The sequence below is a fragment of the Hylaeus anthracinus genome, unplaced genomic scaffold, assembly GCF_026225885.1.
Source record: "Hylaeus anthracinus isolate JK02 unplaced genomic scaffold, UHH_iyHylAnth1.0_haploid 11985, whole genome shotgun sequence".
Lineage (NCBI taxonomy): Eukaryota > Metazoa > Arthropoda > Insecta > Hymenoptera > Colletidae > Hylaeus > Hylaeus anthracinus.
Window position 1 is genome coordinate 10101472 of NW_026534333.1, and position 25001 is coordinate 10126472.

At 38.8% G+C, this 25001-nt stretch overlaps 1 protein-coding gene across 8 annotated transcripts in view; it reads right to left on the reverse strand.

Annotated features, from left to right (window-relative positions):
- LOC128887216 (RING finger protein nhl-1) overlaps positions 1 to 25001 on the reverse strand; it is an 87671-nt gene that overhangs the window by 39781 nt on the left and 22889 nt on the right. For 6 of the 8 annotated variants that reach the window (XM_054142875.1, XM_054142874.1, XM_054142873.1 and 3 more), the window contains 2 exons: positions 4451 to 4632; positions 2630 to 2863 (listed from right to left, as the gene is read on the reverse strand). In XM_054142875.1, coding sequence (XP_053998850.1) covers positions 2630 to 2863; positions 4451 to 4630 — 414 coding nt within the window. In that variant the 5' untranslated portion in view covers positions 4631 to 4632. Of the gene's footprint in view, positions 1 to 2629; positions 2864 to 4450; positions 4633 to 6021; positions 6160 to 11378; positions 11583 to 25001 lie in introns of those variants that run through there. The other 2 variants (XM_054142871.1, XM_054142870.1) reach the window with 2 other exon arrangements.

A 25001-nucleotide genomic window follows, 5' to 3' on the forward strand; every position in this document is an offset into this window, starting at 1 on the left:
ATTTCATTCTGTAATAAATATTAAAAATGAAACGCTGCTTTGATTTTCAGTTGAACGAGTACGCCCAAGAATGGGCGGACATATTGGCGAAAAAAGGCACCCTGGCGTACAGATCAGACCCCGACTACGGCGAAAATGTGTACGTAAGCTTCTGGAGAGACGTGCCAGAGGATATAAAGCCACGAGATCCCATAGAATTTTGGTTAGTCCTCGCAGAAAACACTGAAAACCTTTTACCACGATACCGTTTGTCATTTCATGCAGGTGCATTCACCGATTAAATTTGAATTTCAAATGACTCGGCTACGATTCGTGCTATTTGCAGTCATTGATAAAATTATACGAGCCAACGAAGATAAGAAAGATTTCTTGGAATATATTAAACAACTTTCTTTTTTCTTTAGTGGTTCGAATCATCTGATCGTCTACTGTACTTGGTTCTCAGGTACCAAGAGGGGAAATACTTCAAATACGGGGAACCGACGGTGAAAAATTTAGAAGACGTGCGTCACTTCACACAACTGGTATGGAAAGGAACGACATCGATCGGCCTTGGAATGGCTACTGGTGATGACGGGAAAATTTATCTGGTTTGCAATTACCAACCACCTGGAAACGTTGACGGTGAATTCGCGGAGAACGTGTTACCAGTGGAGGAGGTAAATGCTTCGCCTAATACTTTCCATTAATGATAATAATGATAACTGAAGACGTAATCACGAAGTAATGACCTCTTAATAATAATAATAACATCTCCTTGAAACGCAACAAGTCGTTGGCTGTCGATGTATAGATACCAGACTCTGGTCTGCCTCAAATACGATTGCGTGAAAGTTTATTCGTGGTCCCCGAAAATAGACGCGAATCAGCCTCCTTCTTAGTGCATCTATGTATATCCCAATTTACAAGATCGGTTCCTTGGAATATCGTGTAACAATCGTGACTTTTTGTACGAAACTAGTCACGTGGTCAATTAACGTTAATTAGGTCAATACGAAATAAAAATGAAACGTAAGTGAAAGGCTAAAAGTATCAGTTCGTTCATGAAGTAACAAAAGATTTTTAAAACGGAGCTTCGGAATTTTGTCCTTCTACCTAAACGCTGGTACTAAAAATCCTATAAATAGGCCCGCATGGATAATTAAAATAAAATATCGGAAATATCCCAACACCATTTCCGTTTTCCCAAAAAACAAAATTCTAATGCTACCTTAAAATAATCGTAACTCATAGTATTTGACGTTTTCAAATCCAGGTTTTGGGTCCTCTGCAATATCATTACATTTTCTATTTTTCTTTTTTTTTTTGTACTATATAAAGTTTTCAGTATTAACAAAACTCTCCTCGAATCGTACTTAAAATATCATTGTCACCGTATCGTACGCAAGCATAAAATTAAAAGTGCAAAGTGTAATTACGGAAACCGACATTTCGCGTGAAAGAGTTCAATAGTAGGAAGAGTAGTCTCGAGATAAAGCATTTCTCTCTGAGAGAAGATATCGCGGTCGAATACACCGTGCTCCTTGAATCAAGAGAAACGATTTCACGGTGGAACACCCTCGAGCTCTATGCTTCCTTCGTTCAATATCGGCGCTAATTTTCGATTCAGATATCCAAACGATTAAAAAAAAAAAAGCGTCACGGATCGGAAGAATTTCAATCGAAGTGTAATCCCCGAGCTGGCGTTCGCGGAGATTAAAAACATCCTTGGATCGTCGATTCGCGGCCGATCGGGCGCTATCTGGGCGCCCGAGGGAGTCTGGAAGAAACGAAGTTGATTTACCCTCCCAGGAATCGGGTGTAAATCCTCTGCGCTGTTTCCAGAAATACGCCTAATCCCCGATTTACACGATATTCTTTTTTTAAAGCGATTTCGCGGTCACTCGAACTTCCAAAAATACGAAATGTTAAAAACAAAATTTCTGCTGCGCGCCATGTTTCTATTATCGTTTCTTGGTAATACGCGTTTGTGGATTTTGGCGCTGAACCTGAAAAGTTCCTTCTTTTTATGCAGATTAGGGCAGAAAATATTTTCCAGTGAAAATGTAAACGATGTACTGCTTCAGCTACTTGGTGATTTTTTTTTTTAATTTCTAGTTCAATAGTTAGTGACGAGTGACAGCTGTGGTTCGATTGTTGATAGTTTTCTCTCTGAATAGAATAAATTTATTTCATTCCACTATTCAAACAACAAATAATTTCAAACGTTGAACATTTTCACCCTAAATATTCAAAATAAATACAAGAAAAAGTTTACTGCCCTTCGTAATCGTTTCTCAGCTTCCACGCGATAAGAAATAAACTATTCTTAACGTTTTATCCATCGGAATGAAATTTTCACCAAGAATAAAAATAAACAATTCTGCCCTTTTTTCAGTCACGACTGCGTTTCATCGACACGTAAAATAACACGAAAGTTGTTTGCCACGTATTCCAATTGTTTCCCAGCCAGCACACGATAAAAAAGGGACGATGATCCCCGACAGAATAATATTTCCACAAAAACAAAATAACAAAAAAGGAAGAATCAAGGTTTTAAGCTTTCCTCGTCGCGAATTCCGTCGTTCAGGGAGTAAGGTATTCAAAGAGGATTCCTGCGAACGTTCGCACGGTAGCATGGTCCACCTACCTGGGAATTGATGCGCGTAATCTCACGCCTGAGGATGTCCATGTGAGCGTCCTTGCACTCGGGGCAGCATTTTTTCTCGCAGTGCACACAGAGGGAGCAGTAGCTTTTCTCTGAACAAACGCCGCACCGTTCCATTGTCTGGCCGCTGGTAGGGTCTGGCAGCTCTCCTGTGATCTCGATGTGCAATTCCAGGAATCGTTGCAGGGTCACGTTGGTCGGGAACGCCTGCACACCCTGCAGGACAACACGACGCACGTTAGAGAATCGCGAACGTTCGATTGAATAACCACGGTTCCACGTGAAAATGAAACGAAAGGAATTTCCAATGAGGGTGTGTGTACATATACCCCTTTGGACTCGTAAAAGAATAGTACCAGCTCTTACTTCAAATTGAATTTGGGTAAAATATGTAAAAATCGTGGTAGTTATTTATTAAAGTGTTATCAAGAAAGTAAGAGTTGTTGGATTCCTTAGTAAATATACGAAGATTCTTCCATTCGAGTGTTAATTTAACTTTTCTATTTGACATTCCCTGTTTATTTCGAAGTTTCAGGTATTTTACGTGTGCTCTCTTTAAAATGCAAGATACAGAAACTACATATATGTATTTTTGATTGTAACTAAAAATAATAATTGCACCTGAGTACAGGTACGAAGAGATGAAAATAATGATTTGACCTAACGCCATAACTTGAAAATCAGCACGTGGCCAATCGCAAGAACGATCGCGTTTCTTAGAGGGGAGGGGTGGAAGAAACTAAGACAAATGTTTCATGAGAAAGCGTCGCGTCACGAAACCCGAAACTTCATCCAATTTCATGAGGGATACCCAGTCTGCGTAGATTCGCTGTTGAATAAAGATGAGGCTGCGTATTACACTCGGTTAAGTAAAACCGTGTTCGGGTATGCTTAATTCGAAGAGCACGTGTGCCATCTGTTCGTGCATTTCCATTGTTCTTCGTTCGTGGATTCGGGTTGATTTTGATATCGAATGTCGCCGAGTTTATCCAGCTAACTGATTTCCATTTGTGAAATTAATCGTGAGATTCGCGATTGAACGGGAATCGGAGGTTAACGCGGTGAGTCTTCGCCGTAATGCTGCGAAATGATACGATTGGAATGTCATGCCAAATGATTCGAGGGTTATGGAATTATAAATTATTGACGATTGAAGATCATATCAGATTCATTTTCTGTAAATTGATACATAGTGAATCGCGTGTTTTGGTGAAAGAATTCTAAGTTAATTCTGAGCATAACTGTTCCGTGGAACATTTGACTAGAATAAAATGCAAGTTATTATAGAAGTTAAATAATTGTAAAGGATCACGATATAATGAATAGTATTCGGTGCGTGAAATTGGTCTAAATTTTTTGTACACAATGAAGTATCAAGTGTATTATGTTTTATGTTTGTAATTCTACAAACCAAACGATATAATTTTAACCATGTGCAGAAATCACGATATAAAATATATCGAAGGAACGTAGTTATTGTTAACCAGGCAACTAAACAAGTCGCACAGAAAAAACAATTGAATAGTAAGAAATTTCTAGGTAAATAAAATTGTTACCCGATAAAATTGACCTTGTGATTTTGGAATTCTAAGAATCACCGGGTCAACCTGTCCTGGGAGCAATCGTAGAATTGCTTTTGTTCTATTAGAGTGAGGCGAATCGTGAAAACTTGCGACGTTCGAGGACGTCGGGCGCAGAAGCGTCCTTAAATAAGCGATATCGGCGGGGACTGGATGTTCGCGACAGTTGCCTCTAATGGATGGAAAACTTCTGCCGTTAACGATTTCGGAATCGGTTACCCACCTGGTAAGGTATACGATGTTCCGCGCGGCATTCTGGACATTTGACCTGTCGCCGCACGTAGTCAACGAGGCCATCCATGCAGGGTTCCATGCAAAAGCTGTGCTGGCATGGCAAAAGCTTCGGGTTTCTGTACCGGTCCAGGCATATAGCGCACGTCAGCAGTTGCTCGAACTGCTCCATGCCTGTAACACACGTGAGAAACACTTGTTAGAAGAGTAACAGATAAATAACAGAGATAAAAGTTCGTGTACTCGATCAGCAAAATAAATATATTCGAAGAAAGAGGAGGATTTCCATTTCAAACGGAAATTGAGATTTCCGTATCCTACACTAAAGAGTTCCAAAAGAGACGTTAGAATTTTGGTCTTTTAATAGTATAATCATGTTTGCTTCCATATACAATAAAAAAGAGTTGAATATATAACAAAGTCCTGAACCCTTACTTGAAAAATTTGTTGTAATATATAAAGCTGGTGTTGTGAATATATTATAATGAATTAATTGTACACTTATTTCCCGATCCACATGAATTTTCTAGATTCAATATTAGTGTTAACCCTTTCCACTCGAGAGGTGACTCTCAGTCACCATTAGGCTTCACGCAACAAATCTACAATACTTAATGTTTCTTTAGGTTTAATTTCTTTGGAGCTCGACGTATCAATAAAATGATTGTCGGTGAGATAAAGATGACCTTGTTCTAAAATCTCGATACCTTAGAACTCAATAGAATGTTAAGAAACATCTCGAGTTGCTGGTAGATACAATAAAAAAAGACCTCGAGTACAAAGGGTTAATAAACGAATGGTACTAAAAGTGACTGCATAAATATGGGCGTAGTATCAATGTTTGTTCTCGACAGACAAAAGTAGTAGCAGTAGTTGCAGTAGTAGCAGCGAGAAGTAGTGAGAGAATGAATTGAGAAAGTAGAATGTAAAAAGTTTAGTTTCAGAGAACACCAATTCTCAATGTTCGTCGAGCACGCGTGCAGTTGACTTGGCTGACGCGTCTGTCCATTACTCACTGTTTCTACTTGCGCTGGCGTTTGTAAACATCGGCAGTGGTACGGTATTGTCTGTCTATCGTCCGTCCGACCGTCTTTTAATTAATTAGAATCAATTTAACCAAGTGATACGGTTTCACTGAAAGTGTTTACAAACGACAGCGGATGCAACAATAACGTGTAATTGGCAGATATGTTAGCCAAGTGGTAATTCTGTCGCGCGTGCGTCCCAGGACTGTTCGAAATTGATTTTCTCAAAGACGAAGAACTTTTTATACATTTTCAATGTAGACTTTCATAGAAAACACTGAAAAGAGAACGCAATTGTTATTACATCATTGTTCTAATGATATTTCGTCAATTTAAATGAAAAATTATTGACTATTCATATATATTTAGTATTGGCCATAAACGAATACCACTTCTTAAAAATGCAGTCTATCGACTATGCCGAATATTTGAAACTGAAAATAACAGTTACACCAAATAATTTAATTGCAGCATTGTGGTATTGCGCAACGGCCATCTTAAATGCACGATTGCGAAAGAAAATTCAGAAAATACGTACGTATTTGAGATCAGAATATCGTCTTGTCTTCGAAAACTCATAAAGAGCGCCGGGATTTACAGTCAATTCAATCTGGGAATCACAGTTTCTTAACATAAATAATTTGGTAACGTTCGCTTTGGTGGCTACTGACGTACTGGCTAAAGATTCTCACGTACTATTATTTATACGCAGTTCCGAAGAGCGTCCATATAATCTACGCATGATTCGCTACTTTGACACATGCTCTTCGAGTTAATGCTGTTTGCACAGAATTATTATTATTATATATGTTTACTATTACTGTCAAATATAATTACGATATAATAATAATTATTATTATATAATTGTTTCAACTATATTTAAACAATATAGTTTAAACAGAAATATTCTCAATGGATGTTTACTAGTTAGTATTATTACTAATAATATTATTAATAATATATTTATCGTAAATAGAGGTCCTGGCTTAGACTTGTTATAGTCCTGGCTTACTAAAAAATAATAGCTCAACTCTCGAAGAAAATTTTTCATTCTCAATGTATTATATATAATTCGAAAATGCTCTTTCTCCGAGAAAGTTATAGAGATCAAGGGGGTGTACCAAACGTTTGACGTTGCCTGCAGAAAATACAGTAGGTAATCCCAACAAATTCGCGGGATTCGTCGAAACCTAGGGGCTTAGTTACTCTATTTGTCGTAACCAACCGCGTCACAGGTTCGAACGATCAACTACGAAATATTTTCGAACTTCACGTCACTGCGTGAAATACGAAGTCACCGTCGTCACAGTTAATAAATAGTTCGAACTCGTAAGCCGTGGCCTGTTGCAATTCGAGATCTCTATTCTGCCAAGTCGTTATTCACCGTGTCGTATGTTTGGTCGCAAACATTATATTCGCAGCGTGTATATCTTGTACTCGCGGTTCGGCGAGCACCTGACCAAAGAAAGAATCATCGGTCACTTCCGTTTGGTTTACGTTGGGTGCGACCGAGGACTAGGCCGAGGATGACTAGATGAGGATGCTTATGCAAATTCATATTTTTACGGATGCATTAGGTGTAGAAATCACTTCGGTTCCTTTACATTTATTACAATCATTAACTCTAGTTTAAACAGAAATATCTGAATATTATTAATGCTTCAATATTTGGTTTTATAATCATCTGTTCTCTTTGAAATGTGTAACTGAGGAAGGATTAGAAATTCTATACTTTTCATTTTTAATTTTTTCTTTGCGAAATATTAAGCATTCCCTTTCTGCCTCTGTCAGGGAGGAATGTACGTACGCCGACGACAATGTCAAGATCTTGGCAGTGTCGTTGCTCTTCTCGATACGTGGCCAAAAGTTAATACGATCGCTGGTGAAAATTGAAGACATTCTAAGTTCTCGAGTCAGTACGTCGCTAATTATCGAGCGAATCTGATCTCGAAGGCCTTTGGACAATCCTCGCAATTAGAAGTGCTTGGCAGTCGCGGCGTCTCGAGTTCCACTCGAGTTTCAAAACTCCTCGGCCGATTTATGATCGGGATTCTCGTTGCGTTCGCGAGCGCACGCACGGAATTATTGAAAAGCTTCGCCAGCGGAAAATAAGATTCCTCGACGAGCGTCTTGGTACGGTTTGATCGATACGATGCGGTTACGCTTCCACGAGCCAAGCAAAATATCCTCGCTCAATCTTCGCGCGGCCTCAGCGAGACATAGTTTTGTCTAGGCTGTAGATTTTTCTATAACAAGGGACCTATTAATACTCTGCTATTTCTGCTCGATGTCTCTTTTCGCGAGTTGCGACGGCTCCTCGGTTGACATTCAAATTCCGGGTGGAATTTCCTTTGAAATGTGTCTTTCAAAACTTTTGAGAGGTTTTATTTCGACTCTTGGATTGCAAAGGATCTGAGAAGGAAGGGTAGATGAAAACGATGGAATCAGGTGTCATCGATAATTGCATTTCATTATAAAAGGGTCCAAATTAAAAAAAAAATAGATAAAAGCAGTCGTGATAAAAGGGTTTCAATTAAAAACAAAAAAAAAATGGTATTATGAACATAATAATAACGGTATTTGTTAGAAAGATTCTCAAACCATGACAGTTTTGTTAGAATTCGTTACAGACCCCTCTGGGTACTTAGAGTCGAATGAAATCGAGTGTTCGTCTAAGGATTGAAATACCACTTTTGAAGTAGGGATACAGAAGCAAATTTTAGTCGCTGGATTGTGTAACTCAAGCGGCACGGGCGAAGTTAATTCGGAAGGCATTAATCGAAGAAACGGAAGACTACTGGCGTGCGCGTATATTTAACTTTGAGCTCTAAGACGCACTCATCTGCGAAGCTCTAAGGAACTGAGGGTGTTCGCGACAAAGCGTTTTCATTATCTATCATTTCTCTGAGATCATTATCCCACGTACAAACCTTCTCTCAAAATGTCGATCCATCGCCTAAATACTACTATCATGGCTCCACGATTAGGAATGAAAAAAAAAACGTAATGTTTTATGTATTATAGAAGAATAATTTATTTGTATGAACAAGAATCAATTTTAAGTCTTAATTAAACTGAATATAGAAGTATTCGAAGTAAATTATTAGGACTCCTAAAAACAAGTCAAATTTACTATTTAAAAAAAAGGACTTTCCATTTCACGATACATTATACCGTAATTACTATCACTCCACTTCCTTTTCTAAGCTAAATTTCTGTTCTCAATTTTCCATACAGTATCACAAGATCAATTTCTTCTAATACCAAGAAAAGGTACTCGTCAGCTGAGGGGCTTAAATGAGAAATGAACATAAAAAAAAAACACATTCGCGAGACGAAGAGAATGCGATAGAACGTCCGATCCATTATTTTGTACGAATATCTGCAATAGTTCTCCCACCGTTGTTCAGGATTCGATCGACTACCGAAAGTCATCGGCGAGCGTGGGCGGGTTAAATTTAAAATCGAGATCCGCGGCGGATTCCACGCACGAAGTGGAGAGAAAGAGAGACCCGAAGCGTTTGCGGGCACGTAGCAGACAGCGGAGCCAAATCCATTCCGACTTTCGCAACTTCGAAACGACGCGGAAGGCCGTGTGCCAGGGACCAATCACAGCACGCGGCCGTCGTGTGCACCGGAAACCGCGCGGTGCGCGCATTAGAAACCATTGTTACTCTTAGACGAACCACTTGTTGATCGCCAAGCGATATTCTGGGGGTGCAACAGGCGGCTAGGCGCCTATTGTATTAGCAACTTTCTGGATGCCGCGACCAGCGACGAAGTAGAATGTTAATCCTGGCACCGCGACGGGAAGCTTCCCGACTTAACCAACTTCCGTAGATTTCCATTGTCTTCGCGCCGAACGAGTTTTCAGGCGGTTCGAATACGCTGCTGAATGATTAAAACATGCGGGACCCAGATCGCCAATTAGCATTGATAGAGCCAGTGACGATTTCAGTTATTTTGAAATGAAATTAATCTTTTCTTTTTATGAAAGTATACTGGGTGACCAGCGCGAGAATTGTCGTTTGGGAATCAGTCGTTAGAATAACGACGCGTGGATGTATTTTGAAAAAAAAAAAAACAGAATGCAGTTACGTCATTTTGAAACGGTTGATTTTCGGTATAGTGATTGATTGCATGTTAGCGAATACCAAAGAAATATTTCCAGACGTTTGTCGCCACAATAAAAATGTAACTTTACAATATTAAATATGTTAGAGAAATTGTGTGCTAGTTTAAAAAAATTCTTATACAGAATCTTGTACAGGGAAAAGATCACAACAGAATGACTGACTCGTTGAAGAATAATTATACCATTTATGAAATTGTCAAATTATATATTCGTTTTAGAATTCTGTTTTTTTTTCCTTTTAATTCGTGAAATGTTTAACATAAAATTAGAGAACAAATAAATAGAAGACTATCGATAGGAAACGAGAACTCTTATGCTGACCCACTAAACAGTAACAAATTAATATTTGCAGAAATATAGGGCAAATTATGAAAAACGAAATAGTTTCAAAATACACGTCTAAAGTTTACATTTTATTCTCCGTTCCCACCGCTTCTCGATCATTCAGTACACGAATAATCGGAAGAAAACAATCTCCCCAAACCTCGACTGCGAGGTAGAGTCGAGTTTACTCCAAAAACAACAGCGCAGTATGCACTTCGTTCTCTTTCGCGGTCCGTCTTACTCATGGGAAAATTCGGCGAAAACTCGGGGCCAAGAATGTTCCAGGAATGATACAGAACAAAGAACGTTTCTCGGATTTCCGCGCGTCTCAGATCGAGAACTTTTTCCGACGACATCAAACAACGGTGGCTTCGACCTCCGCGACGATTATAATCGTTTCATCCGAAGGTCAGGGGAATTTGGCGGGAAACGTGCACAAAGCGCGGAATTTCTCGCGTTTTCTTCGATGACGCGTCGGCAGATGCACGTGGCGTGTTATTATTTTCGCGCCAAGTAATCTAATGGCGTCGCCAGTGATTCAGCCTTTTCCTTTGTCCGCGACGAAAATTCTGGGCGCTGTTTCAACGAACCTCCCCAAGGGTGACGGTCGTATTATAATTTAATCTTCAACAAAGATAAGAGCAAAATTTTAAAGACTCGAAACTAACAGTATTTATAACGTTTCGACTCTTAGCTTGATTGTACCTTGAGGACTTGGATATTCCATTTAAGTTGAGATTTCAATTTAAATTTAATTCAGTTTACAAAGTTGGGTGCATTTGAGAGTTCGTTAGGCGAAATTAGTCTTCGTTTAACTCTAAGCCGACTTGTTAATCGATACAGGTTAATTTATTAGAATTAAAATTTTCTCTGTCACCGAGTACTGTTATAGGTTTTGTTTGCGAAACAATCATCGTGGAGGAAAAGAGAGAATATTTATAATAATTAGGTGGTTCTATCAGTTTAGTTTTAATTTTGTTGAACATTAAGTAGAAGTTTGTGACACGTTTATGACACGATAAACTCACTCAGACTGTCAAGTTCAGAAGCTTAATTCACAACTTCATTGAACTACAAATTTATTATATATACAAATGACAACACAATAGTGGCCATAGAAATGTCACCATCCTAAAAGTATCAATGTTCTTAAATCAGTAATATACAAATTACGAAATTCGAGCCTCTGAATTTTACACGCCTGAAAGTAAATTAATATTCCCACTAGGACAAAGCTGTTGACACCAACGATGCATACACTCCAACCGAATACGACACATTAGTAAATAAACAAATAAATAAGTACAACAAAGGCCTAAATCCAGATCTATTCAACAACGATGATCAACGTTCCACCGCGATCCTCGAGATCCAAAAATCTTGTTACAGTAAAAAAAAAAAGCCCTGCTCGATACATTCGAGCGTCAAATACGTACCCAGAGAATTGTACACGAAACTCCCGGACGACTCTTTTTCGAGATTCAAGACGCAGGCATAAAACAAATCCGATTGCTCGCTTTGACTCGCACGAGACGTAAAAACGCTCGAGAAGTCTTCGTTAACGACGAAACTCGACCAACACGATGAAGAAAAACTTTTTCAGCGTTCCTTCGGGAGGAAACTCGGTTGAGAGCACTGTGAACAATTTCGATTTCACACACGGCACGTTTAGGATGGATCTATCCGCGCACGCACGATGTCGCACTATCGGTTTTCACGGGACACTGAGACGGATCGTCGTGCTACTGGAATCGGTCGGTCCAGGGGTATACTGACACTTTTTGACGTCAGTGGGCAGACTTACGCTAGCGAGGCGCGTGCTATACTTAGACGGAGACCTTCGATTTCCGGCGGCTCATTTTCGACGAAAGATCCACGCGGGAAGCCACGAGGAACACAGCCGTGGTACACGTTTAGACTTGAAGCGCGTATCGGCGCCCGGAGTTGGCCAGTGGAACGGAAAAATCGAACATTCACTTTGGATACGTAATATCTACTCAACGAATGGATCTCGACTGGGTTCATTGACAAGGAGATAATGAATGATAAACGTTCCTGGAAGGTATGAGATTCAGGCTGAATGGAGGCTTTCGGGAGATCGAAGAAGTGGAATCGAGAAATGGAAGAGAGGAGGGGTTCGTTTTGTGAGGGAAGGTCAAGGGCTAGGTACTAGAGAGCCCTCAGGGGCTGTGGCTATGTTTGATTGTGGCTACAGTACGAGCTTAGCAATCTCGAGGTACCCGAGCTATAATTTTCTTTAACAATATAATAAAACATTTCTTTGGAAATATCAAATCTATCGTGTACTTTTGGACAAAATTTGTTCAATAGTCTGAGAAGGTGCCAATATTAAAGGGAGAGTGTGTATGTGTGAGGTATGGAAATAGAAATTTCTGGAATAAATAATATGTCGTGAGAGTACGAGATATCATGGATACACTCCGCGAGAGGGAAATCGTATTTTCGTTGGATCGGTCGGTGACCGACACGAAAATTCATTCTCGATCACGAGACAGTGTACGTATCGTTGCGAACGGAACGAGACAAAAGCGACCTTGGTGTAAATTTAACGTCCACTGGGTCCTCCTCGTGTACCTCGTGAACGAACCTTTTCAGCTTTTTTCCTGTTAATTCGCCATTGAGAATCGGGAAGGTCTTCGCGGCTGTTATTCAACCGTGACGCGAATAAGATGGAAACGAGATCGATCGCTCTTCAGTTCCTATTTACAGGGACCAGAATGTTTGGTTCTTTATCAGTTTCTACACTTGTTCATGGATTATATTATATACTTATATATTATTAATGTTAGATACTCATATATTACGTACTTATTTATATATATAAGAATGAAGCGCTGACTGATTACAATCAACATCCAGGCTAAACCCTTGAAACTAGAAAGCTGAAATTTTGCACAGAGGTTTTCTTTTATGATGTATACAAGGAATAGGAAAGGATATATCGAAATTTAACCCTTAAGGGGGTAAAAAGGGGTTGCGACATTAGGATCGGAAACATATGAGTTATGGAAAACAAAAGACAGTCACCTACTGATTAATGAAGGAACACGCGGTCGAATGCGAACGACATAAAATAAATACTATTTCACGCGGGTGAAACCGCGGGGCACAGCTAGTCTTAAATATAACGTCATTAACAGAAGATGATCCTTTGCTTGTAAACGAATCGAAAATGAAGAATGATATTTTTTCATAGGAAGCTTCGTTTTCGTAAAAATAAAACGAAAGGTTTGGCTAACCATGTCTGACCACGACTGGCCAGTTCTACTAATTCTAGCATTGTCTAATGTGCCAGACCTCTTCTATGCAAACTGCAATTTTTTTAATGATTACAACTAATCGAAACGGACACTTACATAACAGAAGCAACATAAATTAGCAACATAAGTAGAAATGGTGAGTAATGGTCAGACACGCTGGACAAGTCTTGCACGTGCCCCAAGGAGATTCAAGATCAATTTTCTCAAAATTGAAAGCTCAAATTAAAAAAACTCTTTCGCCCATTTTCTCAAAAGAAAAAGACGAAAAACATTCGTCACTATCGTAACCAAAGCGATGTCGAATAATACTAACGCAGGGGAATTCGAATCCAAAGCACAGGGATGCGTTCGATTACCCAATGCGATTGCATCGTCTAAATTTACCGAACCGTGTTGTTCGACGCATGGTAAATAAATCATAGATCACGAGGCGACGAAGAGGGGTGGATCCGAATGTTTTCTAAATCGGGACCGATAATTAAAGACGCAGAGGAATAGCGACGGTCGTGCCGATGGTCCACTTTCACTGTTCGACATTGATTTCCAATGCTCCTCGTTCGGGAAGTTGAATCGACAACTTCGACATGCAGTTGCGTATTAATTAAAATAAGAGAATTTGTCCTGCTCGCGATAGGTTTCCAAAAAAACGGAAACGTTGGACTTGAGAGGAGCATGATGAACAATTTATTGAAATAGACGCTGACAACAATTCCGTGCCATGTTCCATGGCCAATGACGAATGAAAAAATATTACACTTTCTTTTTAAATAAATAGAATCTGTTTGATTTCGCAAGCTATGTTAATATTCATCGCCGTACAAAAATGTTGTGTGCAAATGCTTTTAATTTAGTTGATCATCCAGTGTTTGGTATTAAATAATGGAAAGTATCTATGGAAAGAAAAATATGTTTTAAACGTTATACGTATTTTAATCGCAACAGTGACACCCGCTTTCTTTCTTTGTTTTTTATTCGATGTTAAATATTGGGGAGGATTCGGGATTAATGACGTCCGGTCTCTGTATATAGATTTTCGATAGCGATCCAAAAGGGCGTAGCGTACCTATTTAACGTCGAATTAGAAGTTGCGCCTTATAACACGTTTATTGTAATTAAAGTTAAAACGATGGAAATGGCGCGCGCAGCGTCAACGCGAATCGATATCAATTATATTCAATCTGGCGGCACGCCAAGCACCGAGGCCAATATTAAAGGCTAATCCAGATGATCGGATACAGTCGCGGCAGTGAAAATTTTTAAAGAATTGCCTTCCCGTCCACTCGTTTTCCATTCGCGTGTACGACCAACTGGAAAAAACCATTATGATGCCGATATCAGGATGACGTTCCGCAGTCGGCTATATTTGAAACGCCTGCCATTATTTTCAACCCCTATTGATTTTTAAACGCTGTAAATTTTCCGGCTCCATTATCGCCGTGATATACGATCCCCATGTAACGTTGTAATTGCTATTTATCCGGGGGTTACCTGTAATTACGTATTACTATTCGACGTTTCACGCGTGTTTATCGAATCGATTTTCGCGTAAACGGAGATCCATCGGCCGAACGAATTTTATTTTTATTGCTCTTGCTCTCGCTCTTTGAGAGCTATCGAGGCATTAATAAAGGTTCTAAAAATAATCCAGAAAGAACAGGAAGGAAACAGGCAAAAATGCACGATCCTTTCGGTATTTATAACAACCGAATAACAACTGAATGGTACAAAGAAACGGTGAAAGTTGTTATTGAAGAATCACGAAAATTCAGGCGAAAAAATTTAGTTTAAAGAGGAATTGTTTAGGGTACATGGTTCTTTGTTTAAATGAAAACAGACCGATCTCCGCAAGCAAAAAGGTTGAAAAAGATTTGATGGATAATTTTTCCTTTCCAAAAATTCTAAATCTCTTTGGCCCAACTAAATTGTGGCAAGCTTTATTAAGATATATTCGACTCCAGCTTTCAGATCCCTTTGCGGTAGGACTTTCACTAATAAAACTGAGAAGGACTCAAAATTCAAGTCTCGAAGACGTTTAAACAAAGCTTGCTCGAATCACGGTGCCTACAAAATACTATAAGCGTAACATATAATTTATAAACTACAAGACACCCAATATATAAACTATGAATACATGAAACGTTCAGCATTAAGGAAAATCAATCACCAGCTTCCGGGATTGTGTCGAATGTACACCGAAGAAGAGGTGGGAACTAGGCATTCCTCGAGATCTACAAACGCTTCTAGGTGGAGCGTCTCGTGGTTTCGAGTAGAGTACAAAAGGTTCCCGTGTCCAGAAATAGTGACACTCGTGAAAAAGGGTTTGCCGATCGCGGCGATCATCGGCACGAAAATCCGTGCTAAAGTTAGCCGGCACGTTTAGGTTCTCCAGCGCTGCGTATTCTCGGGGAGGGCTCTCTCAGAATAGCCTGGCCGAATGCTAGCTTTTCTTATCGACCAGAGCTTTTCTCTCGTCGGCAAGACAGCTTTCTACCACGGAATTTATCGGGTGACTGTATCCAACGAAACTCGGTCGGATCCCCTCGCCACGCTGTCGATAATTCGGAATTTCCTTACCTAGTGGTGGCAATCTTTGTCGAGTCAGTCAAAGTACAGAGAAATAAGAGACGACTTTAATTGAATGCTCTATCAATGCAATTATTATACTCGTTTGACTTCTTTTTTTATTAGAGCTGTTAAGCCCCCGGGGAATTATTAGCAATATACATTTACATTATAATATACGAAATGCAATACAATACGCAAAAATAACTTCGAAAAAGAGAACAAAAACATAAATCAAGAATAATAGGCGTATGCCTAATTATTTTTCAATAATTTGTAAATGATTAGCAGCGGTTGAACAAAACGCTTCGACAAACTGGTTTGACTTGAATATTATTCATTTATTTATTTGCTGGATCCTTGCCATGATATTAAACAGAAATACATATATGCATAGTGGTTACAGTGATTTTAAATTCATTGTGTCCGTAGCTTTCCATCGTAGCCGCGGTTGTATTTAATCGTCGACCGATACGTGTAATGAATTTGATTCGCGAACAGTATTTCGTTTCGGAGCAAAATCACTGCCTTCGCGAATCGGTGCTCGGTGGCGCGTGCATCGATAAATTAGCACCAAACGCCAATTTCTTTTCTACTATATGCTCGAGCTTTGTTTCCGATCACGGCGCCAAGATACCGTCACGTTGGCTTTCGAAACGATCGTTGGCGCTTCGTAGTTAATATTGCTGGGAGTGCAACGATGATTCCGTGAAAATTCAACACGCTTCGTTGTCTATACTTGATCAGCTACGGGGTATACAAACTGTTGTAAACGAATTATTAGTGGTTTCGTCAAAAGGTGCTTCAGGATTTTGTTCTTTTATTGAACTTAAGCTGTTTAGAGTACTTCCGTTTCTTTTTCCTTTTTAAAATGAAATGTTTAATGCACAGAGAGGGAGGCTATTCATAGGAATTTCCTTATAATATTATTTTTTGTGCCAATTCTCTTTTTTCATTAATATAATTCTTGAATGGTTAATTCTCATTATTTTGTGGATTAAAAATATTGTAATTATATTATTCTTTAATAACCTCCTTCATTACTATGTGTAAACTCTTCCATTCAAGTTCAATGTAAAGTTTTAGTTTAAACCTTAGAAGCCTGATTTTCCAAATTAAAAAAAGGATATCAATGTATTTGTTATGTGAACAATTTTGACAGCTGACGTTAATTTTTTAACTTTTGTTCAAAAGATCATTATGCAGCGGTAATATACATACAGCCAAATATTAAAAACAAATCAATTGCAAGTGTACAATTCGATTTAAAAGTACGGTATCAAATTTGAAACATAGAGCACTTAAGGGTTGAGACATTTTTGGTGCTGACAAATACTCATGGACGCGAAGAAAGAATGAATCCAGCCACTTTACGAGGTGTGACAGAGCGGTCCCATGTACTCATTGCGCAGACACCAAACTATATTCACAATGTAGTTACAAAAATTCTGAAACCTCCTCTCACAACCATCAAAACCGCATATAAAATTTGAGAATAATTCTCCTTACACTTTCCCTAAACAAAAATTCTCACGGATGACCTATTCTTCGAAGCTCCACGAGACCTCTCGACATTCGGAAACAATGCGTGCACATATATTTATCAGCGTCGACACGCGCCGTTGTTCGCTCTCGTTCCAAGGGGCTCCTATCGATTTCTACCCTCGAAAAAAAAAAAAAATACATTTTCCGCATGTCTCGTATTTTGTACCCCTTCGAGCCCTTCTAATTGACAAATGTTCCAGAGGGGTGTAGGCTACCAAGAAAAATCTATATGAATTTTTTCGCTGTCGGTCGACCAGCTGAAAGTTCTTTTACCGATGGCTTTTCCCAGTTTCCACCTCTTTTTCTCAAGCAGCGTTCCTAGTTTCCTCGATTCCCTCGCATTTCTTTCTGCTCTCTCCTCCGTTGTGAGTAGCTCTGCACCCCCTTAAACGTTGTTGATTCGCGTTGTCCGCCCTTTGAACCACATCGGATGCCATACTGCTCATCCGGCACTCGTTTCTCGCGTTCTCTGTCATTTTCATCGGTTCGACGATTGTTCAGGAACGTTCGGCAGCTGAATATCACCGCTGTCGTTAATCTTCGGGACACCGCGACCTCTCTCGGTAGCGGCAGCGATGATTTATTCATCTTCGGCTTCTTATGGAGTGCGAACACGCCAGAGGTGATCTCATGGATGAACATTAGGCGAAAGTTCAATTTGAAACGACGGTACAGTCTGGTGAAAGCGTTTCTTCCATTTTCTTTTGTATTTTATCTGTCCGTAAACTTTCCAGCAAAATGCTTGATACGCTGAATGTTTTTTTTAGGGTAGTCGCTATTTATATTTTCCTATTCGGTATATCTATAGATATAACCACAGTGGGCATATTTGCAAATGATCGTACCTGTGTTCGCAAACGTGACATACTTAATCTTCTCTGCGTATTGTCCTGGGATTATTGGAATTCAGCTGGCAGTTCCTGATGGCTGGAATAATCCGTGGCCACGGTACGCGCGGTTCAAATGATTCTGTCTATACACCTGATTGGTAGGATACGCGTCACATATCTTATTCTATCGATCGACAGCCTCTCATCATCTGTGTATGTATGTATATACATAATATAGATAGCCCTTCAATTTAATAATCTGAATTTTCGTTGAAGGTTGTTTCACCCCTTGGCAATTCTTTTCTCCTAGGTGAGTTAAAATCATAATAATAAATAATATTATACGAATATAATACAACTAAATATTGTAGAAAATAAAATAAAAATCGTTGGAGCATTAAAATTTGGATCAAAAAGTTGATTATCTCTTACTCGAAAATTCTTATTTAGATCATGCTGAATATTTTGTCGAATTACATTAGTAAGCATATTTACGTAATTCCCAACACGATTACATTTATTGTACATCGATACAAAATTTCATTTTATCATTTAAATATTTTGTTATAAGTTTCAATCGTTAGCTTTTCATTTATATGCACGTTCAAACAATGGCTGTCGAGTGTCATTGACAATTCTATGTCTATTTTATTTTATTTCTATTTAACCTTTTTCATTTCAATTTTTATTTTATTTTTATACTATTTCATTTTTAGCAATTTCTAGTCATTAAAATTGTTTGATTGTACCTGGTTTACCATCGTACCGAAAAATCGCACCGAACATGGTTTTTTTGATGATACCGAGTCTCTTCCAACCCTTAAGACTGCTGAAGGCCTCGAAGCACATCACGCCTCAAGCTTGAGTTTTATTGCTACTAAAACATCTCTAACACGGGGCTTTCGGACAGACGAACTGCACAGAGCTATAAAGAATGCCCCTGAGTGAAATTCACGATGCGAGAGAACACCGTCTTTTCGCCCCATTGCGTTTTCATGATACTAATGCTATTAATCACTAGTTTATGTGATACGACTTCCAAATCAGCAGTGAAATTAAATGGAAGACTATTCGTCAGTCACGGAGAAGACATTGTTGAAATTTCGATAGATAGTCTTCAGAATATTAACCCTTTGCACTCGAGGCCTTTTTTCTGATATCTGCTAGCAACTCGAGATGTTTTCTTAGCATTCTATTGTCACGAATGGTAAGCTTAGATTAACTTCGAAAATGAGAACCTTAATTTGAGATTTGAGAATCAGGTCACCCTTGCGTCAACGACAATCATTTTGTTGACACTTCGAGTTCCAAAGAAATTAAACCTAAAGAAAACTTAGTGGTGACTGAGAGTCACCTCTCGAGTTCAAAGGGTTAATACTATCAAGCCATGTATTAGGCGATCGATTCGCTTTGGAGAAAGGTTCTTTGAAAATTAATCCCAAAGAAACCATCGAGAGTTTCGATTTATCCTTTTACGTAGCGTTTAAGTATACCTTGAAATATAAGAAAATTTATTTATAGTTAGTCAAACGTCGGTAGAAAAAATGGCCCGCCGCGGAGTTTGGCAAGGGGCCATTTTTAGGACATCTGAGCTATCTAAAGCGAAACTACCTATATCAAAACGCTTTACACAACTGAAAAAATAATTTTTTTAGTCTTCAAACTACACATAATCATCCCACAACCGAGACGAGTCGTAACCTTCGGTCCCTCCTTCGCAATTAATTCCTAAAGTCTCCATTTTGGAGCAATTCGATTTCCCAGGCTCCTGAAACGAATAAACTTTTACTTCGATTTACGGTGCATGTCAGCCTGTTAATTTGAACTTAAGACTTAACAAAAATGTACAATTTAAACTGTATTTCTATTTGAACAATATTGGCAACCACGATCTATTGCTCGGAGTGTTAGGTTCCGTATTCGTTCAGCTGCTCCCGGAGAACTCGATGACACGCGACTAACTTTGTCGCTCAGCCCTCGAGATTCTCGTTACAGAGTGGTTGCAAGGGCTAACGCGCTCATCGGTGAAACGTTACAACTTCTCCCGTGATCGGTAAGGCAACGTAAAGAGCAAACTATGCTGCGAGCATCTCTAATCGCTGACAAGCGTGCTCGACAGCACGCTAGAACAGTCACGAACTCAATGCTCGCGGCTCTTGCCACTCCACGAATGAAATGGTCAGTCGGTTCGAAAGTTTAGGCCAACTCCCATGTTTGCTATTTCGACGGCCATTATTGTGTCTACCATTTAATTTAGAAATACGGTATTCGACGTAACTTTCGTTCTACAATTTGAAGGGGCACTCCTCTTTTCTCTGTGGCGAAATTTAGATTATTTGTATGTTCTGCTCGTTTAAGGTTTTCTAATATTTATATCAAATTATATTTTAAAAGTTTCAAAAAAACTTTAAAGGGGTACTATTTTATTTTTAGTAGAAAAATAGATATTTTTTCTGGTTGTTTGAGATTTTGAATATTCAATTCTACTGGTTCAACTTCGACCTTGAAATTGTTTTAGTATAATTTGGCGGAAATATTTTTGAGATCTCAACTTGTTGAAGGGTCAAACAGAAGAAACGTTTAGAAATGTCATCTTGCTTTCAGATAAAAAATAAAATCCTCGCTGGACCCTACTTTCCGATGATTAATTAAAAGTCCTCAATTAATCGTCTACATTCACGGCCGTGCGGCGCCGTTCGTCCGCGAAATTAATTAACCATCCGTCATATGGACCAATTAAAATGCCATTTAAAAGTTTCGAGATAGCAAGTTTTGAGAAATTTTTAATCGACTCCTGGTTGGTCCCTCCCCTCCTTGGAATTAATTAAAAATTCCGTGTCCACGATGTTCCTCAGCATATGCTGGAAATCACGTTACGTCACAGTGTCTTAAAACTGACCAGGAGAATCTGTATTTTACTTCAAGAATGGATGTATTATGCAAATAGATAAGCTTACCTAAGATTACAATTTACAAGAATTCTTCATAAATTCATAGAAAAATAGCGATTCAGAAATAGTGGAGAAACTGCAGGTATTTTATTTACGGTTGTCGTTTCAATTTTTAATTATATTTGCTCTTGCTTGTTTCACAATTCACAGAAGAAAGGAAATCGTGAATTTATTAAAACTATACGTAAACTTTCCAAGCCCGCATTCTTTCTCCTAAAAATAAACGCGTGATTTTTGGGGTGGCACAAATTTTTTCAGCAAACATCCCGACGTCCACGTTTTGTGGAAATTACGGCCACGATAAATCAGCCAGCTGCGAATCGGTCACACTCGTCCGTGGCGAAGTATTATGGAAGGAACCCGACGTGAATTCTAATTAGGCATCGCGAGGCGTTAACCAACTGCCGTTGTTGGTCTCCCGTGTTGTCTTGGCGAACGGAAATTAAATTATCCTCCCTAAAGTCGGACCCCCAAACCTTAGAGCGGATGTCGTTTTTGTTGCACTCTGGAGTCGGGGTAAACCAACGTTGAATCGTCGCCAGCAGTCGACGAGGTGTATTTTAACGCAGATGCACAATAATGGCGCAGAAACCTTGAATCTCTTCTCGTTACTGCGCCGCGAATCATCGTTCCATTCGCGCATTTTCTTTGTAGTGTCGCGACGTACTTTTCGACAGGGATGGGGGAAAATTGGTCCAAATGGAGAGAACTTAGTCTGAATAAAAATATTTATGTAGTAAGGAATTAAAAATGAATTACTGATCATTCGCTATTTGTTTGAAGAAATCTAGAATTTAAGAGGGTAGTCTTGTATCTTTCATCAGTTTCGATTCTTTTTGCAGCCAAAATAATTCCCCTAACAATTTGAAATTTGGTGTGTTTATTTGTACACGTATATACAAGATCCTGTTAAATTTGCAATTATTGTGCTCAATTTTGTTTCCAAGTATAATATTCCAAGTCGCAATGGGTTGTTATTTAAATCTGCTTATCAATTTCATCACAACTTTTCTATACCGCTCATACCTCGATTCTCTTGTTGCAATTAAAAATTCCCACGTTGTCTCATCGACGAGTATTAAATTTTTTACCAATTAATGCCGAGTCGAGAGAACGCGGTAGATGACTAATTACCACCCAACCCGAATCATGGTGTCGTTTTTCAGGCGTGATTGGTTTTTTCGGGTGCATGGAGATATGGTTGAATATTATCATAATAGAAAGCGATTCGTCTTCTGAAAACGAGGGCAGCTCTTTTATTCCCAATGGAGCAGCCTTTAATTCGTCCAACTGTCGACAACACCTACCATAATTAACGGCCCGACTTTTCGTTAAAGGTTTACGATACAATGGACCTCTTGTATCCCATCGTACGCAGGGAACAATAATTCTTTCCTTCACCGAATTTAAACGATCCCCATCAATGACTACTCATGCATTTATTTAGAAATCTTCTTAAAGTGAAGGATGTGTTTATAGAACATATTTTATTCAAGTATTACATGAATCCATGCAAAATGTTGTCTTAGAAATATACATATTATTGCATAAGCATATATTTTGTTTGATGTATCTTGTTATATGTATTAAATATATATGTATATAATATATTATATATATTATATATTGTTCTTATAATATCATTTATGATATATAATAAATACATGTCGCAAAATATATTTACTACGTATACATATACTACATATATTTTTAAGATGATGTTCTGTATGGCTTCACATTATATCCAGGCAAATTCCTCTTGAATTTGATTGAGTAAACCTTTTTACCAATGGAATAAATTGTTTCAGTTTCGTATAAAAAATAAGAAAATAATATAACATTTGTGCCTTCTTAAGCGTGTATCATTTAAGGTGAAAAGCATAAATGACAATTCACTTTCGTCCACTCTATACACTTTCAATAATGAATATAAAATTCCACAATATTTATCTTATACCTTTAAATTCAAAGCTGTACAAATTGTTAATCTTGCCTTCAATTTCCTTCCTGAACGAGCTACATCAGTATCTCCATCTCTTCTACATTTCGTCGCAACCTCCGCACGTCATTGACGGTTTTCGAGCGAGGTATGCGACGAATCTCGATTTATATTTGACCGGGGGACCACATTGCCCGGGAGTTTTTCAATTAATTCGACGGGCATTATGCGGGAGGTCTTTATTCACGGTTAGAAGTGGGTCGTAGGTTGGTCGCGCGACAATGCAGGACCGCCAGAATCAGAACTATGCCGGGTCAACAAAGAGATAATCATCGTGCTTCGCATTGTTAATCTTAATTAACGCGTCGGCGTGGATCGGGAACACAATATCGTAAGAAGTTCCCGCAAGTTTTGTTCGAACGAAGCCACGGGACAGGATTGAATTTAATTGGACGGAGCTCGCGAGATGCGGATCTTAAATAAAGCGAAATCCTTTTATTTCCACCGCGGGGGTACAGTAACCGCTGAAAAGTCGCCAGTCTTGGCCACCGTTCCTTTTTTTCCTCTCCATTCAACGACGTTGACCCTCTTCACGTTCAGACGCGCTTCTTCGCCCCCGGAGACAAATAAACTTCTCGATTAACGATACGGTTCGTCACGTTTTGATCGAGCACCCTCGCCCATTGTTCGTCGGCGGTCTCGATTGAAATTATGAGCGCGGTATCCTCGATTGAAATTAGGACGGTGGCCCTCTCGATTAAAATTAGGACGAAGTCCTCTCGATCGAAATTAGGACGGTGCCTTCGTGAATTTTATCGAGCAATTAACCTTTCTGCTGGGAATTAATTATTTTAATAAAACTGCAACTGATACTTGCGAGCGGTAGTATATCCATTGTTGTTTGGAATTATTTTCTAGCGATTTTGTGGAAAATTATAGACACTGTCTTTTGTTATTAAAGTTAAGGCAAAGTCCTCTTGAACTTTATCGAGCAGCAATTCTTTTATTTTCTCAACCCCCTATTTACCAATGATATAAATTGTTTCAGTCTTGCATCTAAATTAACAAAATAATATAATAATGTATGATCACGAAACAACCATCATGTATTAAAAATTAATTAAGCAGCCCTAGCGCCATACTACGTTTTCGTGATGTAACATTCGTTAACCACACTTCTTCCCATTACTTAAAACAGCAAAGATATCACGCCTGGCCTGTTCCTAATGGGACACTCTGCATAATAAATTCCAGACTGCAAGTACTATTGTCGATAAGGCAGCCTGGCGGGTGGGTTTCATTAGGAGGACATCGATTACTGTTCTCCGCACGTAGCTACCCGCGATTCGGTTTATTTTTTCCCACCTTGAGGCGATCCTTCATACGAATTATGGGCCGATAGTTCGTAAGGAGTGTCCTCTGGGGTTGGTCGGAGCATGACACAGCTGAATGTGGTTCCTCTACGCGAGAAAGAGGAGAAGCTATTAGCGAAATGTATTATTTCCAAAGAAAACTTTTATCGATTGCTTGGCGTGGGTGAAGTATTCTACAGTAAAGTCATTCCAAGAATTTTTAATGATTCGATTATTTTACCCTAGGACTTTACAAATAATGTAGCAGAAGATTATTAATGTAGTAGAATTTAAAAGAAAGGGGTGGTATGAAGAGAAAAATACTAAATAGATAAATAATTTATATAAAGTAGATGGGTAAATAAATCGCAAATCTATTTCGCTACAGTAGTTTATATACTGTTTTAAAAGTCCCTCTCTACAAAATAAAAGATGTGTAAATCATATATAATTCCTCAGGTTAGAAAAGGCTTCCATTTGTAGTAAAAGCGTCAACAAATAATAAAAATACGAATTGCTCTCGTCGCCAAAGATCCTACTAATTTAATCTAACGCGAGTTAGATCTAACTCAAGAGTTAAACATAATCGCTCCTATTTT